This window comes from Mauremys mutica, chromosome 7, assembly GCF_020497125.1.
Source record: "Mauremys mutica isolate MM-2020 ecotype Southern chromosome 7, ASM2049712v1, whole genome shotgun sequence".
Lineage (NCBI taxonomy): Eukaryota > Metazoa > Chordata > Testudines > Geoemydidae > Mauremys > Mauremys mutica.
The window spans coordinates 94,667,316-94,686,326 of record NC_059078.1 but is presented as its reverse complement, the minus strand read 5'-3'; the positions used below and the strand labels follow the sequence as shown (position 1 = coordinate 94,686,326).

Sequence of the window (19,011 nt, the reverse complement as noted above, 5' to 3'; positions counted from 1 at the left end):
AGCCACTAGATTAAAATCAAGCTATTCAGAGAAAACTAAATATACTAACTGGAATTCTGATTTATGTAGCAGTTAAAAATAAGGAAGCACAACAATGAAAATTATGTAGAATTTTGATGCCATGTTTAAAAATGTTACGTATGTATTGACTAGAGAACACCAGTTTTATCAGGAAGAATTTTCAAGGGATCTGTTACATCTCATATTAAAAAGAAGCCCATGAAAATACTTCACTTTTAAGTTGTGCTGAGATTTAAGAAAGGGAAAGAATTTTTAAACTAGACTTTTTTGCTCACGCTATTTCAAAATGGGAACAGCAGCACCCATTATGGGTAAGGTTGCGTCCATTCTAATCCTATTTGGTCATTTACAGTTTAAGAAAACTGGTTCTACTAAGTCAGTGTTTCTCAAAGCGTGGGGCGCAAACCCATTTTGATGAGGTCATCAGGGCAGAAAGTCCCAGCCAGCACCTCCAGGGGCGGTGGTGGATGCCATACATATGATACTCTGGGGAGAATTCTGCGCCACTGCACATAATTCATGTCCCCTGTAGATTTCTTTGTTTCCCTAGAGAAAAATTACTTTCTGTTAGGGAAACAAAGGGTAAACTGCAATAGAAGTCACACACAACTCCCTAGCTGTGCTTGTACATCGTTTCTGGCACCCGGAGCAGCCTACGGGGAGGTAAATCACCAGTGGAGATTTAGCTCTTTACTACCAAGTTCTTAAAATGTGCAACCAAGAAAGGCTGGTATTACATGCCAAACTTAGTTAAGTACTGAAGAATTTAGTGAAGGTGTACACGGAATGAGACAGCTTACCAAAAGCACTGCTTTAATCAGTATAAATTTTGTTATGTGAGCAAGGAATGAGGCAAGGCTCCTGAGGTAAGAGGATTTAAGGCAGTTTTGCTAGTTTTTGTTTGAGATAGAGAGATTAAAAACCCATAAAACAGTCTTCATACTTAAAACCAATATCTGCTCAATTGTAGCTCCTAGGCCCTTATCCAGGCTGGATGTCATGTCACCAGGAAAATGAGAGTTCAATATAGTGAAATCAGAAAGACCATTTGGTAAGTCTTTTGTTTTTTCAAAAGCATTGGGTTTTACCTGAGAAGGGTGGTTGCAATGGATTTGCAAGGTTTGGAGATAAGTAAAGCTAGACAGTGGCTTATCTACGACTTTCCCCAGCTGAGTGCCTGGGACCTAGTAAGGCAGGAATCACTGCATGTTGATTTCATCCCTCTACATGTTTTCATAATCTGTTCTACTTTTTATATAGTAGGGCAAGTGCGCTTTCAGTTTAAGAAGTCTGCCATGCAATCTGACAGTCTAATAGAAATACTCTTGGAGTGACTATTCTAATTTTCTTGGGGAATACCATGTAGAAATATTGGGATATCCTCAGACTACTGAAGCCTAATTATTTTGGCTAAAGTACTGTATCCTCATATTGGGTAAACCACAAACCTGAAATGAAGAATTTGTTCCTTTGTCTACAGTTTATAGAAGCCAGAACAGAAAGTCACTGCTGTCCTTCCAGTAACAAGGGGCAACTGCCACCATTAAATAGTAGTGTAAATACACCAAGGCCTTTTGGATTGACAGCACTTGAAATCACTCTACCCAGTGACCAACGGTGTCCACTCAGATGCAAAGACCCAGTCACTCATGTCTCACCCTACGTAAACCAAACAAAAAGAGCTGATTCTACTAAACTAAAGTACACAGCATGGTGTTTTCAGCCCCAGTTTCAAATTTCACATTATTTCATGTTGCGCAAGTTATTTTTCTTTTATAATCCCAAAGATCAAACTGTGATGCAGCTAGCCTTTACAAACCTTCCAGATTTTTCCTCTTGTGTAATCACCCAGGGCAGCTCAGTACGACACCGAGGGGAAAGTTCCTAGAACACAAATGCATATTCCAAAAATCCAATCTACTTAAAAAAAATCCACAGCTAATATATGCAGATACATCCTCAAATGCATCTGTTCCTGATAATGTAACATTCTGGTTAAAGTCAGAGTTTTCACTCTGTTCTTAACAAGGAATATGAGGACAGAATATAGTCCAAACTTGCTCTCTCTCTCATGCCATTACTTAACACATTACACCCACACGTTCAACTAAGATTTCTCCTTAAGCTTCTCTAGGACCTCCTCTGTCCCATTCCCTAGTTTCCTTTGCCTTAATGGGACATTCCAACTTGTGATATTCTGGTTGGAACAAACGATGCATTCAGGAAAAATTCTTCTGCATACCTATGCAAGAGAAGAGAGACCTGTATACCTGTATGATGCATCCTAGAATCTGCCACCTTATTACACACGGTAGTAGTGCTCTAGTTAAATGTATATGAAGTCTTGAAAGCAGAGCAAGTGTCATGTCTGAATTTATAATTAAAAAAACCCAACAAATAACTACTAGTTGAGAGAGTGACAGTGTGTTACCCCATGTTTACTTAAAAAAAAAAGTAAAGTAAAAAATTAAAAATAATTTACTAACTCTTGCATGAGATGCACATGCTGTCCTATGTCAATAAGAACCTTAAATAAAATGAGATGGACGTGCTTAAGGGTCACATTTATCAGATATTTTAAAAATAAGCTTTTTCTATTTAAAAGTTTCTGAATGAAGAGATGAGAAAGTATGACGAGAGAGGTCTTCTTATAAACCACAGTTTTTTCTGCATATACACAAACTATTGCAGTGGTGTGACACCACTAAGTTTGAAACATCTAGTCTGCTTAAGTAATTATCTGGCTCCCATAACAGATTCAGATTCTGCAGAAATCATGTTTTCATTAACAAATTGTAACTCTTATGATTGTGGGAAAAAAACCTTCCAAAAGTGAACTGTATGTACTCTCAATTCTGCAAACAAAGCTTTTTTTTTTATTACTGTTAGAAAGCTATCTAGAACTTTGTTAAGCTGTTACAGCATACCAGAAAGCTTGCAGCAGATATGTGTATCTTGTTTTGAGATAAGTAAATCATTTCATAGAATATCAGGGTTGGAAGGGACCACAGGAGGTCATCTAGTCCAACCCTCTGCTCAAAGCAGGACCAATCCCCAGACAGATTTTTACCCCAGTTCCCTAAATGGCCCCCTCAAGGACTGAACTCACAATCTTGGGTTTAGCAAGCCAGTGCTCAAACCACTGAGTTATCCCTCCCCTCAAATTTTGTAATTTCCCAAATTACAAAAATTAGGTTTCCTTACACTTTACTGTAAATTGTGGTTCTGAAGAATGTCACTAGCTTAAAATAGAGACCCCATCATGACTTAGTGCTAGCAGATTCAAAAACTGTGTTTAAAACCTTTGATCGCATGATGAATGTGAGGAAGGCCAAAGGTCTTAACTTTCCAGTGAGATATTGTAGACTGTTGAAGTATTTTTGTCCTCTCAAAGAAACTTGACTAAGTGCAAAAAATATTTCCTCAAGTCAAACATTATCAGAAAAGGTAAGAACTAAACAGTCTTGATGAAGCAACTACATATTTTAGTCAAACATATGAAAGTCAGTTATGCAACAATATTTGCAAACTCAATAAAAATGTAGTGGCACAAACTATTATTATGGTTACACAAAAGAAAAGGTCCTTCTCCCACATTCAGCTGTAACTGGTCCACAGAAAAAAGCAAAAACTACAAAATCTAAGACAATACAGGCAAATGTAACAATATAAGTGTAAAGCATTCTGTCAAATTAAATGTAATTCAGCAACAGATTTTTCTCTATAGTTGGAGCACAAGTGTGCCCCTGCCAACCTGTTCATTAGAGCCTTCTACTTTTGGACAGATCTATTTACCCACTCTCAAAATAAAGGAGCACTTAATGAAATAAAAGTTATGTCACCTTATAAATGAATTATTCATCCTCTGCTTTGAGAATTTTCAGAAATCAATTACAAGACAGCTTTCCATTTGGTGAAGTGAGGTATCATCCCACAAAAGGGGAATCTTTACAATTTGTTTCTGAATGAATAACTGTTGCCCAATATGAAAGATGACATTTGCTTGCCGTTTTGAAGCTGCTCTACCAAGAGTAGAGAGCAATGAATGCGTATAACACAACAGTGTTTTACTAGAATTATAGTGGAAAATTGGTCTGGTGGTTACAATTCTGGACTGGGGCTCAGAAGATATGGTTCTAACCTCCCTCCACTTCTTGTGGAACCTTGGGGAAGACACTTCTTTTACAGATGAAGAGCTGATGTATAAATGGGCATCATGAATACTTCCCTGACACACAGGGGTGAGGATGATCAGTTAATATTTATGAAATGCTCAGATGCAATAGTGGTTAGAGATAGATATCTATGTACTTTTAAGCATTACTTAGTGAACAGATTAGCTAATTCACAGTTTCATATTCAAGTCTTCACTGTTTTAATTCTGCCATCTTCTGCTCTGTGATGGAACTACATGCTGTTTTTATTCAAAACTTAAAACCCATTGTAATGTTTTATAATTACCTAAACAGAAAATGTCCATGACTTGGGCATATGCATTCTAACCTATTTGCTGTACAGCTGGCACACTGTTCATCTCCTATCCATAGACAAAAGTACAGATAAAAACCAGTGTCAAATAGTTCACAAAATTCTCAGTGTTTAAGAGTTCCCTGCTGTGTTTGAAACCCAAATACAACTGTGTTTTTGCTAGTGCATGAGACCCAAAGTGAAACCAGAAAGTCTGTCCAAAGTGAGTAAAGTTTAAAAAAGGATATACATTAGATGAACATTATTCAAATTACAAACCTGAATAACCTAAAGCATATTAACAAGTGAAGAATTTTTGTAAATTTCAGAATGAATGAGCATGTTTTAGGCCATTTTTAAATACACTGCTTGACTATTTCTCACCTATTTTTCCTCCTCCTTCTGTCACCTCCATTTACCATTTTATTGTTTTCTCTGAATTCTTTTTATACGACTAGTAGTAAATACTTACTGAGTACAGTCAGTGATAGCAATCTGATGAAATAAAAACTAGATTAAAATCCCAAATTTATCAGTACCTGCAAAGCTATTACAACAAAAACAAAACACACACACACACCCAGAAGTCTTTACTAGCTAAAAAGCTGATTTTATTTAACCTTCCTAGAAGGAAAATGGACACAGTAAAAGGCATATGATCTGAGGGTATTTAAAAGTCAAACCAGAATTCCATCAAAAATTTAAAGCTTTCACTCCACTTCTGTCAGAAGGAGGGGACGGGCAGGCTATGAGACAAAACCAAAGTATGTAGTGTTTGGGAACTTATTTAACCTGACAAATAAAATGGCAAGAATGAAAACACTTTCTGGTCAGAGCTGTTTCTAGAAATAAAAGGAAGTATAAATTGCATTACAAAAATCAATAAAAGTGGGTACAGTGGACTGCAAAAAATCTTTCAGGCATTAGGAAAATGGCTCCCCAACAAAAGCAAGGTGACTTTAATCCCACAAAAAAAAGTATGCTTCCTTTAAATGTGGCTTAGTTGTTTCAGCATGTCTAGTGCCAGCGATACCAGGTGAGAAGTATCCTGGCCTGTGTTCCCTCTAAGGTGCGTACCTGTGCAGCCGCACATAAGGCCATCAAGGGCTATGCACCAGCTGCGCTCACAGGTGAATGTGGAGGGTGGGGGCAGTGGGATGAGGTGATGGAAGTTTGGGGGAGATCGAGGCATGCAGGGCACCTCTCTCCCCTGTCCCAGCCCCAGGCAGGCAGAGGTAATTTCTCAGAACACTCAACTCTTCATTTTCAATTATAAAGCTAAAACTCCACCTAAGAGCTCTGGTGACAAACAGACTGAAGCTCACATTGTTTGCATAGCCACTGGGACCCAGAATCAAAAACACAACATTACTTCAGGGTCCACCCACCTCTTTATCTAATACATGGATTCATATGTTGTTGTGGCTTTATTTATTATTATTATTATTATTATAAAAAACTTCACACTCACACCAACTCCTTCCCGAAACAAGGCTTCCCCTTGCAGCTGCTAGATTTTAAACACATGCATGGTGGTACGGGCATGAGAGGAAGTCAGCTCCTTAGCACAGGCTCATGTATGATACTGCAGTCAATTTGGTATATTAAATACACACACAAAATTGAACATTTAGATTATATCGACGCTTTGCTTCATGTTTCTCTTACCCAGTACATTTAACTAAATAATACTAATCTATATTAGAGTTCTATAAATACTGACAAATCAATTCAGAATGCTTATCTGTTCCAAATTGTAAGAAGAGTAAATTACACAGCTTTTATTTTGAGAGGCAAACTTTTAATGTTAAGTGTATCTAACTTCTTGCTTACCAAATAGCTGACAACCAAATCAGACTGACAGTAAATTTTTAATTATCTTTAGATGAATCCTAAAGGACAGGAATTCAAAGACGATCTAGTATTAAACACAAGGTGTTAGTGCTGGCACCTCAGCTATAGATTAAAAAGGAGACCACGTCATAGCTAGCACACTCAATGAAAACTCATCTCCTAATACTAGTTGTCAAGCAAGGGGCTTCAAGAGTGATAAGCAGCAAGCATCCTTGCTTGCTTTCAAAAGCCAGATGGAAAGTATTAAGTGATTTTGTTCAGCTGAGTTGGCACACTGAAGCTGCAACTGCTCCTGCTAGTAAAGTTAAGAATGTACAAATTTGTTTGCAAGATCAGGGTCTCAGAACCAAAATACTAAGGATTCTTAATATTTTGCTGTGGTGAGTAGTTAACACACAAGTCCATGAGGATATGTTACTCTGTTTGCTGGACATGAATGACAGGTGATGAATTCAGATGAAAGTCAAACAAATATTTACTTCCCATCTCACTGGAAAAAGTGGAAGTGCATGAGAAGGCAGAGAAGCACATTTGAGTCTCAACTTACTGAAATTTATGCCCTTTTTGTCTACAAACTCAAGCAGTTTTAATGTCACCCACATGTATTAGACCTAAACTCCACTTTATTTTTAGTTTCTATAACACATGAAGCCCCAAAGCTGTTAGGAATGAATGAATATCCATTTTGTTCAATTGCTGCGTAAGTCAAGCTAGTGGATTCAATTTTAAAGTCAGTAAGACAAACCTACATAAACATTTTAGTGATCTCGAATTAAAAGCCAACGGGATCACTTTTAATTAAAAACATGCATTTGGTACTTTTTTAATATAGGTATTTTTCCACATCTCCTCAGATATGACTTGTAAGTTCACTTGATTGATTATTCATCTTTACCCTATTATTCCTCTGCTCATCTAAGGGGAGTATTTGTATAAGAATTAGACTATACTCCATAACAATACTCAGGATTTAGGTCTAAAAAAGCCCTCAACAGACTAGATTATTGGCACGCTACAGTGAAAGTGCAGCACCCTGGGGCCTCTGACAAAATATCTGTAAACCCTCCCATTGGTTTTGTTATTTTTCCTCACATCTTTGTTGCTTCTGCCCCCTTCTCCTTTCCACTTCTAGGGCCCTATGGAATTAGTTTTATTATTGTGACTTTTCAGATTTATTATTTTCAGATTGTGTTTTTTCCATTAACAAAAAATTTCCATCTTTACGGAGGCTTTTTTAATCAAAATTGTTTGATATGTTGACAATAAGTAGCCTTACCTTAAATGCATACAAATAATCAGAATTGCATTGCAATGGGAAAAACTGATTTTACAAAAAAATCCAACAATTTAAACAAATCATTCTGCAGATATACAGTAAAAGTAACATAGAAGTGTGTGTGAGAGAGAGAGACAGACAGAAAGTGTGTTGAGCAGGAAAGAGAGAGAGTCTCTTTAAGCACAAATCTCACCAGCCTGAACACTTGTTCAGACAGCAGCTGGCAGCAACTGCTACTGAGGCAGAATCTGGTGCACAGAGAGGTGCCTCCCTACCCCCACCCCCTCCAATCCCAGCTCAGTGGAGACCAGGTACACTGGTGGGGGAGGGGGGGGACGACACTCCAACATCAGTCCCCAGCCCTCCTCCTCAGCTCTGCATAGCACAGCAGATCAGGAGGCTCTCAATATGGAGCAGCTTGATTCCAGCTCAGCTGTGCAGCCCACCCTGCTTGACACTGCAGTCCTAGTGCCAGGGAGAAAAGGGTTCCACATTAAATGTTTTGATTCAGTGATTCTGTCCATATTCTTGTTAACACAGATTTCATAGGACCCTACACTACATGACATATTTAGAAATTTCCTATAATATCCTGGATAAACTGAATTCAGTTATACCTTACTGAAGTTTAAGTATTTTAGAAGTTCACTGTATTAAAAATGGAAATGTTTATGTATTATTGTATGTAGCATCTCTACGGACAAGACCTGACTAATGTAAATCCAGAAAAGAGTTATGAGCTTCAAAGGACTATTTGAACTTTTGTGAACTTTTAAAGCTAAGTGAGTTTCCCAGGACATCTCTAGAGCAGGGGTCCCCAACGTGGTGCCTGCGGGAGCCATGGCACCCGTGGGGGCATCTAAATGCTCCCGCATCCTGGCTGGTGGTCAAGCATCCACCGAAATGAAATTTGGTGGCGACACCTCTGGATGATGCTGGGTTTACCGCCTTACAGGCTCCTGAAGCAGCCTTCTGCTCAACTATAGCATCCCATCCACTGCATTCTACAATAATGTGCAATCAACCCAAAGCAGCTGCCTTGCAGATCTTTAACAAGGGTGCTCTCTACTTATGACAAAACTAAGCACTGTCCTAATAGCCTTTGAAGGAATTCGAAAATTTCTTTTTCCACCACTAAATAAAATAGTTATCCACAGAGGTCTATTCAGAAAGAGATAAGAGAAAGAGATAAGATGTACCTTGGAGGCCGCCTTCCTCCCCACTGAGCACGAGTGCTTTTTTGAATTTCTGATGCAACACGTTGCAGCTAGCCACTGAAATCGACATCTTAGTTCATAACCCCTGGCTGGAGGAGGTATATAACTGTGGTCTTGTTCTACTGAACTACATGCTTCATTCTAAAACCTCAGCTACAAGAGCTAACGTTACCACTCCCTTTTCCAGATGGTTGATGGACAACTTCCCCCATGAATGACCACTGCCCACAGCCTTTCCCACAAAAGCTCCCTACTTGTATAGGCTAACATCCATGATTATGGGCAGTCAAGGGGATGAAAGGACATCCCTTTGAGCAACTTCTTGAAGGAGATTCCCATTTGTGGTGGTATCCTTAGGAACTCTTGAAACCCTAAAATATTTCAAATAGAGGTGTGGACACCTTTGGAAATCTTAGACATACTCTGTGGATCCTCAGGGGTCTATGGACCACAGGTTGAAAACCTCTGGTTTAGAATAATTAAAAAAAAAGAGAGTCATCTTCCTCCAGTAGCAGGAGAATCAGAGTAAACACAACTAGGAAAATACACGTATATCTGAACAAACCTACCTTTAGTATCCAATCTGATATATTACTGGTAAGAAGTAAGTTAAATTCTACATTTTCAGTTTAACTTAAACAAAAAAACCACAAATGTCCTTGTTGTTAATGATTTTAACCTGACATCTCTTAAAATTATGCTGTTCTTAATGAGCTGGAACACATCATCAACACTATCTAAATCAAAATGATTAATTTCTTTCAGATTTGGCTGCTGGCTAATCACTTAAGTCTTAAATGATTCAATAACATTTAAAAAAAATAGAGCACAGGCTTTTGTTAATCCAACAAACAGGGATCGTCTTTAGACTAAGCTCCTTGGGGCAAGGACAGATTTTTTTGGCCTGCATTTGTACAGCATCTATCAAAATGGGTCTTGGTCCATGATTTGGGCTCGTAGGGATTATGGTAATAAAAATAAAATAATGTGAAGAAGTACTTTTCTCCTTTTCAATGAAATTATTACAACACAAAAAATAGTGTGCTAAACACCTTAACTACTTCAAAAGTTTTCCCTGTGGGCCATAACTTGCAAAGCTCTCTCTCAGATAAGAAAATAAATAATTTTAAAAGTTTGAGTTAAAGCCATTGAACTGTGTGTGTGTAGGAGGAAAGATCAGGTCATAAAACAAGGTGAAAACTCCTCCATATCTTATGAATATTTTTGGATGACACTCCATTCATAGATATTGATATGGCTAAACAGGATGCACATGATGAATTAATATTGCCTTATTACTTATGAGAGAATCAGTCCCCTAAAGGATGCTAACCAAGCCCAAACATTATTTCATTCTTGATCCATTATCCAAGTTCTTAGCATTATCTCCTTCAGGTCTATCCCTTTAGAGCCACGTACAAGTTATGACCAAAGTGCAGAAAGTTGAAAGTTTGAAAAATAAAAAAAGCTTTTTTTTACCTTTTACTCTCTGCAATGGCTTTGTCCAAGTGTTTGAAGATATCTTGAAATAAAATACAGCTGGAACGACTGTTGATATCATACCCATATCCTCTCTTCCAGTACTGCTTTAGGTCATTCAGGTATTCCAGTACCTAGAATAAGATTTTAAAATGTGTAACAAAAATGCAACATTTATTTCGTCTAGATGAAGACATTACTACAAATAGCATGGCACTGACAACTTTCTTAGGAAAATGGGCAAGTTTGATCAGTCAGCTTTAAAAAAAAAAAAATGTACATGCCTACTGTTGCGTCTTGAGTTAAAAAACACAAAAACAAAAATGGCCACTGATTTCTGATCTTCCAGCATGAGTCTACAACTCCTCCTAATGGGTTTAATTGATCACCATATTTGGGGTGGGGAAGGAATTTTCCTCCAGGGCAGATTGGCAGAGGCCCTGGAGGTTTTTCGCCTTCCTCTGCAGCATGGGGCACATTTGCTGGAGGATTCTCTGCACCTTGACGTCTTCAAACCGCAATTTGAGGACTTCGATAACTCAGACATAGGTTAGGGGTTTGTTATAGAAGTGGATAGGTGAGATTCTGTGGCCTGCGTTGTGCAGGAGGTCAGACTAGATGATCATAATGGTCCCTTCTGACCTATGAGTCTATGTCTATTTGTATTAGCTTTTTATTCTGGGAAAGCTTCAAGCAGAAGAGCAAGGCAATTTCCTGAACTTCCATGGCTGTCATCACCTTGTTTTTATGTACAATGCATCATTAAATGATCAACTTAAAGAGCCTAGTGCCAAGACCTGTCTTGCTGAAGTGAATCCCATCAGACAACATGAGGAGTGCAGAGCCCGCCCAGCTTCCCCTGCTATGGGCAGCTGCACAGGACACCAAAACCCAGTGCACCATCAGAAGACCCCAACTTGTCTCCCCTACACCAGCTTCCTGAGGCAGACTTCTGAAGATCCTAGCATTCCTCAAAGCCGGAGCAACATGTCATTACAAATGAATACTTCAGCTCTTCTGAGGTACAGACTGCAATACTCCACCAAACTGACTTGAACCACCAATTGATTTGATTACCATGTGGTTTACTGTACCTGATCTCATGTTGCTAACCTGGCTGGCTGGCCTGCCCTAGCCCTATCATGCCAGGGATCTTCCTCTGGCCCCCTTCCCCATTTGCATGCCAGGTCCCACCATTCCTAGTTCTCTACTACACACTCATACCTCAGCTCCATTCTCAGAGACAGCCCTTTAAAGATACTAGTTTGGAGGCAAACATACTTTTTAAAAAGATCATTTGACCAAAATCACCACCAACCTGGTGAGGAGAACTTTAAACTAGGTTTAAAGGGAGCTAGTGACAAAAGCCCAGAAATAAGTATAAAGAAAAGTGACCTTAAAAGAGGATTAGATTTTTGGGGGTTATGGAAAATTACTATACGGTCATAGGAGCAACAAGAGGGACTCTGATCAACATCTTAGAAGTCTACACATAATGCAAGGAGTATGGGCAACAAACAGGAAGAACTGGAAGTATCAGTACAAAAGCTAAATTATAACAACTGGCATCACAGAGACTTGGTGAGATAAGCCTCATGACTGGTATACAGGGGTACAGCTTGTTCATGAAGGACAAGCAGGGTAAAAAGAAACATTATACATCAACAATATATATATATACTTATTCAGAAAAAGAGGTGAGAGACAGACCAGTTGTGAGTTTCCTGGGTAAAGATAAAAGGGGCAAAAATAGGGCACATCATGATACAGGTCTACTATAGACCACTAAATCAGGAACAGGGGATGGATGAGACATTTCTAAAACAAATAAATTACTCTTGGGGGAATTCTGCAGCACTGGGCATAGAATTTTGTATTTTCCCCGCACAAAAAACATTTTGCCTAAGAAGTGCTGCAGTTCTGCCTTTTGTCCATCAGCGGCCACTGTGGTGCCAGAACAGCTGGCTGCATTCCTGCCAGCTGTTCTAGTGCCACAGCGGCCCGTGGTGGGCAAAAGGCAGAACTGCAGCACTTCTTAGCCAAAATGCGGGAAAATACAAAATTCTATGCCCAGTGCTGCAGAACTGCCCCAGGTGTAGAAGTTCATCACAACACCCTGCCCGTGGAGCCAGATGAAGACAGAGTGGAACACACAGAGCTTCTGGTGGGGAGGGGAAGGTGTCACAGACTGCGGTTCAGAATGGCTGGGGGTGGGTACAGACTGGAGCATGGGCTCAGGAGCTAGTGGGGTAACAGCATTGAGCTGGGGATGGGGAGGCTGCAGAGACCCATGGGGATGAGGGCTGTGGGGACGGGCTAACTGAATGGGAGAGGCTTGAGGGTCAGCCAGGATCTACATGAGGAGGCTTCCCAATACCCTAATAATCCCACCCACCCCAAAAAACACCTCCCATCCACACCCAACATGCTTCAGGTTCACTCCTAGGCTCCTTCCGTCTTCCGTTACCCCGAATAATGTTCTTTACCACTTTCCATCAAAAGATCTACATATGCATTACAAATACTAGTTATTCTCAACAATCTTGTGAGCTAGGCAAGAATGTTAATCCTAATTTACCAATAAGGAAACTCAGGAGGAGAAAGACAAGCTAAAAGTCACAAAAGGTATGTAGCTGGATCAAGAGTGGCACTCCAATCTCCTGACTTCAAATCCTGTGCCTTAGCCACAAGCTTACAAGTACTTACTCGGTTGGTTTTTATTGCTTATTTGTTTGCTTTTTACTTTTTGTTCCTTCAGGGCTTGCAGATCTGAACACTAATTCTATCGTGCTCTAAAAAATAGAGGGAGAGAGACTGGGACAAGCTGGAGGGGACTGCACACAAGGGTCTAACCACTAGAGAATCCTCCCCTCAGAACCTGGAATAGAATTCATGATTCTGGAGTCTCACCGTTCTTCTTTCAGCAAGCAGCTGGGAAACCCACTGGTAAAACATGTCTCATCTCCCTCTAAGAGGTGGCTCATGTAGACAACAACCTACTACTGCTATCAATTAGCTCGAGTAACAGACGTCTGTACTGTGGATCTAGAGGTTCTAACACTGATCAGTCACATGGGAGTCAATATGGTTCAACGTGATGGAATTTGTTGGATTTTTTCCTAATTTGCTTTTTTAACATGAATGAAGTTAAACAAATTTTAAGGTTAAAGTCAACCATGCAAAAGTAGGCAAATGCCAAAATGACAGTTGCCCATGCAGACTTACCAGTAATTCTACTCTCTTGTGTTTAGTCTCGGTAAGAGTCTTTAACTGCATCATGACATTTCTCTTTTAGAAGTCTAAATGATTTGTCACTTAACACACAAAAATGGGTATTTCTGTTACATTACGTTCTAACTGATGCTCAGATTTGCTTTTCATAAATGTAGTAAATCATGTAATGTCTTTAATATTGCAGATTACATCTGAATGAAACATTAAACTAAAACCTCTTTTTTCTAAGAATATCTGTATAACAAACTGTTTACATAAATATGCAAAACTGAACAGAACAACTTTACTCAAAGTTAATGCCACAATACTACATACAAGCAACACCTACCTTAGCATCCTCTTCATTGAAGAGTGAGCACCAGGGAGAATTCACATTTTTAATAGCTAACTCGAATGAACAGGTAAAAAAAGCAACTTGGATCAAATCTGTAATAAATCCAAATAAATAAGTGATAGATGACAATTAAGTTTATTTGCTCTCTAGCACAATTCCCAGCATTACCCTCCTATTATGAGGAAGGATATAAACAAGAATATAAAATAACATCCAATCCAGAGCCCAAAACACATGATGTATGCTAAGGCTCCAATTTTGCATTATAGGCCTACTCAAATGTTTATATCGGGGTCGGCAACCTTTCAGAAGTGGTGTGCCGAGTCTTCATTTATACACACTAATCTAAGGCTTTGCATGCTAGTAATACATTTTAGCATTTTTTAGATGGTCTCTCTATAAGTCTTTATCAGGGGTAGACAACCTATGGCACGGATGCTGAAGGCGGCACACAAGCTGATTTTCAGGGGCACTCACACTGCCCAGGTCCTGGCCACCAGTCTGGGGGGGCTCTGCATTTTAATTTAATTTTAAATGAAGTTTCTTAAACATTTTAAAAGCCTTATTTACTTTACATACAACAATAGTTTAGTTATATATTATAGACTTATAGAAAGAGGCCTTCTAAAAACGTTAAAATGTATTACTGGCACGCAAAACCTTAAATTACAGTGAATAAATGAAGACTCGGCACAGCACTTCTGAAAGGTTGCCAACCCCTGGTCTATATATTATATAACCAAACTACTGTTTTATGTAAAGTAAACAAGGTTTTCAAAATGTTTCAGAAGCTTTATTTAAAATTAAATTAAAATGCAGATCTTATCAGTTTAATGTGATCCTTGCCCTTGCTTTTCCTTGCTGAGTATTTGGATACTTTAAGCTGCACACAGGCTTCTGAGTGATCAGTTGTTAACTGGCTGGCAGGAGATCAGTGGCTGGAACCCCAGATCAGCAGCTGAGGTGAGTGGAGCTGGCGGCTGGTAGGGCTGAGCAGGGCCGGAGGCCTGGACCCTGTCTGGCAGGGGGCCTGCGCTGGAACTCCAACTGGAAGCAAGGTGAGTGGGGCTGCGGCAGGGACCCCGGCTGGCAAGGGGCCAGCAGCCGGAACCCCAGAGCAGCAACTGAGAGTCTCAGCCCGCCCCCACTCTGGGGTTTTGGCCGCCGGCTCCTGCCAGCCGGGGTCTCAGCCTGCTGCCAGCCTGGGGTTCCTTCATCCAGGTCAGCAGCAGGCGCTGAGTGGGGCCGGTGGCGGGACCCTGGCTGGCAAGGGGCCAGCAGCAGGAATCCCAGAGCAGGGGTGGGCTGAGCCGCTCAGTCTGCCACAACGTGCCATCAAAAAAATCGGCTTGTGTGTCACCTTTGGCACGCATGCTGTAGGTTGCCGACCCCTGGTTTATATGATATGGGCCTTAGATCGTAAGCCTTTCACAGAGCAGGGACGTGCAAGTGTAACCATCACCTGTTTAGTAATTTACATCTACTGGTGTGTATTATTATTATGCAGTAGACAATAGTTACAAGATATAGAAATAAGACTATGTTTACTCCCTTGTTATTTGTGCTACTAGATGGCAAGAACAAATGCACTACTTTTCTGATTTAAGATAGCAAATCCAACTCAATCCCTTGCAAGTTTCACATAGAACAAAAATCTACAACTTACAAAAGTATAGTGATCTCTTACATTCTCTATCAATGACCCCATAGGCTTACACAAAATTCCCTATTAGGCACAACACATTGTCAGCACTCTAATCATTCTTATTTTACTTGTCCACTTACAATTTAGCTGAAGGTATGAGGATTATGAAGGCATCAGTTATTTCAATAGCAGCAAAGGCAACTTGTGCATTTTGCTATGACATTCTAATATAAGAGTTTCTATAAAAATTTGTGTAGGACACGGAATTTAATACCGGAGAGTTTCAATGTGGAAAAACAAAAACATTTACCACATTATACCAGTTTTAGTTTAGACTATGAGCTGTGCCTTTTCTTCAAGAGAACATATTGAGAAGTATAGACATTCAACCTGTATCACGTTAATATGATCTGTGGGCTAAATGGGAAGGGTTTTTCTACAGTAGGTTCTCTGACTGTTCACTAATAATGAATATTCATTGTCACAATACTGTATTTAAGAAATTTAAGTTAACACAAATAAAGTGGAATAAAACTAGAATTTGTATGTGATTTGGTAAAACTAAAATCTCACCAAATTTTTTTAAACTATACTTTTTTCCTTAAAAGTAATCCAGAATGTTGGGTTCCTTTGTATCTTTGGTCCTTCTCCCAGAAGGGTTCCTCAATTAAACTCTTAAAACTGGTTCTTTATAACTTTGTATTACAACATTTATGTCAGGATATCTTCGGTAGATGAAATAGTTTTTAAAAGCTGTTCTTTTCAAATAGTGATATGACATGCTGTCTTCACTAATCTTTCCAAAGGCCTATAAAAGAGCATTTTAAACTATTTGTTTTTCATAACTATCTGAAGATCCTAGAAAACAACATTTATGCAAGTTAAATAATCAAAAAACAGAATAAGTACGCTACCCGCATTTAAATCACGCACTGGAACACACAAGGTAGCCGCAATTTTTTCCAAAACCCTTTTCATCTCAGGACCCTGTTTGAAGGCATCCACTTCGTACATAGCTGTAGCGTTCTCTTCTACAAAGGTTACAAACTTCTCACAATGCTCAAAGAACCTCATTAATTTGTCATTAATCTCAGTCTCCTCATTCTCAATATCTGAAAGGAAAACCAATTCTTAATGGAAAACCCCTACAATACACACAAAAACAGACAGACAATTTAAAGAATTCCCTGCCAGAGTTTACAAAAGTTGGTTTGAGGACTGAATGGGGAGGCAACCTGTCAGATAACATTTTGTTTTTTTGTTATAAATTAGGGTGTCAGAATTAAGAGGTTAATTATAATCGTTCTATTAGACTTAAACCCTGTCCACAATAAGATTAACTGAAAACTACATTAGCTTCAATTCTATGCATTTCAAGCAGGGCTCTAATGCTGCTTTCCCTAATATGCATAGAGATTCTATTGAGAACCATGCTAACCAAACTATTCTTAAGATTATGTCTACCCTATAATGGAAACATTTTCCTCTATACTTACTACAACAACAACATTTTAAAACCAATTTAATCACAGGTCTTTAGGGCTGTAGAAGGCACTGGAGAGACAACGGCAGATGGCAGCGATCCTAGATTGTTTCAAGGACTGGTGGCTTCCTTTATGCAGTGGTGGGTTTTACATCTCCTCCCAGTGGTGAGCTGGAGCCGGTTCCCACAGGTTCTCAAGAACCGGTTGCTAAAATTAGACCTCTGTGGAGAACCGGTTGTTAAAGGGCCAGGAGGTGGGCAAAGAACTCCAGTCCGCAGGCCGGATCATCCTGTTGCTCCCAGGATTCCCAGCTGGGGAGGCTGAGGCTCCCCGGGACCCTCCCCTGCTTCCCCCCAGCTGCAGCATGGCCAGCCGCCGGCACCAACTGGGCAGCTCAGCTGAGCTTGGGAGTTGTCCTGCTGCTGCTTTTTGAGTGGCCCAGCAAGGTAGTGGTGGTGAGGCTGCTGCAAGCCAGAGGGGAGGGGACAAGTGGGGCAATTGGACCAGGCCCTGCAGGGCCCCCCCCGGCCCCAAGAGTATGTCTCCCCCCGCCCCGGCCCTGGCCCCTCCCCCCCCTTAAATCAGAACTTTTTATAGGGAACCGGTTGTTAAGATTTTGGCAGCTCATCACTGCCTCCTCCCCTTGTGTGGGGAGAGGGAAGTTCTGTTTCTGCATCCCACACTCCACTTGTGTCTTGGGGCACCAAGGTGAATCCCAGGCAGAGTGTCACCTTACCCCCAGCCCCAGGCAGGGCCCTACCTTACCTGTGCCAATGGTGTATGCTGGGGGCCTCCAGGACAGTCCCATGCAGGGCCCCAGCCCCCAACTCAGCCCTGCCCATGGGTGCTGGGGGCCCCAGGCCAGTCCCGGGCGGGGCTCCCACCCCACTTCCCGTGTGCTGGGGGCAGGGACAGGCAAGACCACATCTTAGCCCTCCCTCTCATGTGTGCTGGAGGCACGTAGGCCATTCCCGGGAAGGGCTCCACCTCACCTGCACCAGTGGTGTGTGCTCGTGCCCAAAGGCCCCCAGGCCAGTCCCAGGCAGGGCCCCATTTTATTCCCCCCACCCCCCCCGGTGTGTGTGCCGGGGCACCCAGGCCAGCCCTTCCCGCTCCGTTACCTCTGGCCGGGGGCTGCCGGTGCAGGGCCAGCTGCAGCCCCTTGCGGAAGGCGGCGCTGCTCTCCACGCACCGGTGCTTGGAGCTGCTGGCGAAGGCGAAGCGGCGCTGCGGCGAGAAGAGGCCCGGGAAGCGGGCGGCCAGACGCTGGGCCAGCTGCTCCATGTCGAGGCGGCCCTTGGGCGCCAGCTTCCCGTCCATGTCTGGCTGGTACCACATGTCCCAGCGGGCGAACTGCTGCGCGGCGGCGCAGGGCCGCGCCTGGCTGCGGAGCAGGCGGTGCAGCTGGCCCAGCTTGCGGATCTGCTTCTCGGTGGGGAAGCGTGTGCCGTGGCGGATGAGGGCGCGGAGCTGCAGCGGGGCGCAGGCGGCGGAGGGCAGCAGGTAGCCCGGCTCCGGGGGCCCCAGGGAGAGCGGGTCCTGCAGCAGGTGCTGATTCACCTCCTCGTACCGGGACTTGGTCCCGAAATAGCCGCTCAGCAGGGACGTGGCCACCGCCCTCTCCTGCGCTAGGGAGACGCGGAGCAGCAGCAGGAACAGCGGCAGCGAGCGGCGCCCCGGGACGGGGACGGGGCCGCGGAAGCAGCTCGCCATGGGGAGGCCGGCGTCAGGGGCTCTGCACAGACACCCGGGCAGGGGAAACGGAGCCTTCCCTTAGGACGGGACTCAGGACCCAGCTCTGCTGCGGGGCGGGGCTTGCACCGTGACAGAGAGCGGGCCGGGAAGCAGCCGGTATTATGCTCCGCCCTGGCCTGGCCCCCTCGCCGCTGCCTTCCGGGGTTCAGCCAGGCCGAGCTGGGAGCTGTGTGTAGGTGCTGCTCCGTGTAGGAATGTGCTACCGGTAACACTTATCGATACGTGTAGATTGTAAAAAACTGCTA

The 19,011-nt window shown here is 41.9% G+C and overlaps 1 protein-coding gene across 1 annotated transcript in view; it reads right to left on the bottom strand.

The window, feature by feature from the left end:
- MINPP1 (multiple inositol-polyphosphate phosphatase 1) overlaps positions 1-18,804 on the bottom strand; it is a 38,197-nt gene extending 19,393 nt beyond the window's left edge. Inside the window, exons 1-4 of the mRNA XM_045023003.1 lie at positions 18,133-18,804; positions 16,442-16,639; positions 13,877-13,974; positions 10,315-10,448 (exon numbers count right to left, since the gene is read on the bottom strand). Of these exons, the coding sequence (XP_044878938.1) occupies positions 10,315-10,448; positions 13,877-13,974; positions 16,442-16,639; positions 18,133-18,724 (1,022 nt within the window). The 5' untranslated portion in view covers positions 18,725-18,804. The remainder of the gene's footprint in view (positions 1-10,314; positions 10,449-13,876; positions 13,975-16,441; positions 16,640-18,132) is intronic.
- Between the last annotated feature and the right edge of the window lie 207 nt (positions 18,805-19,011).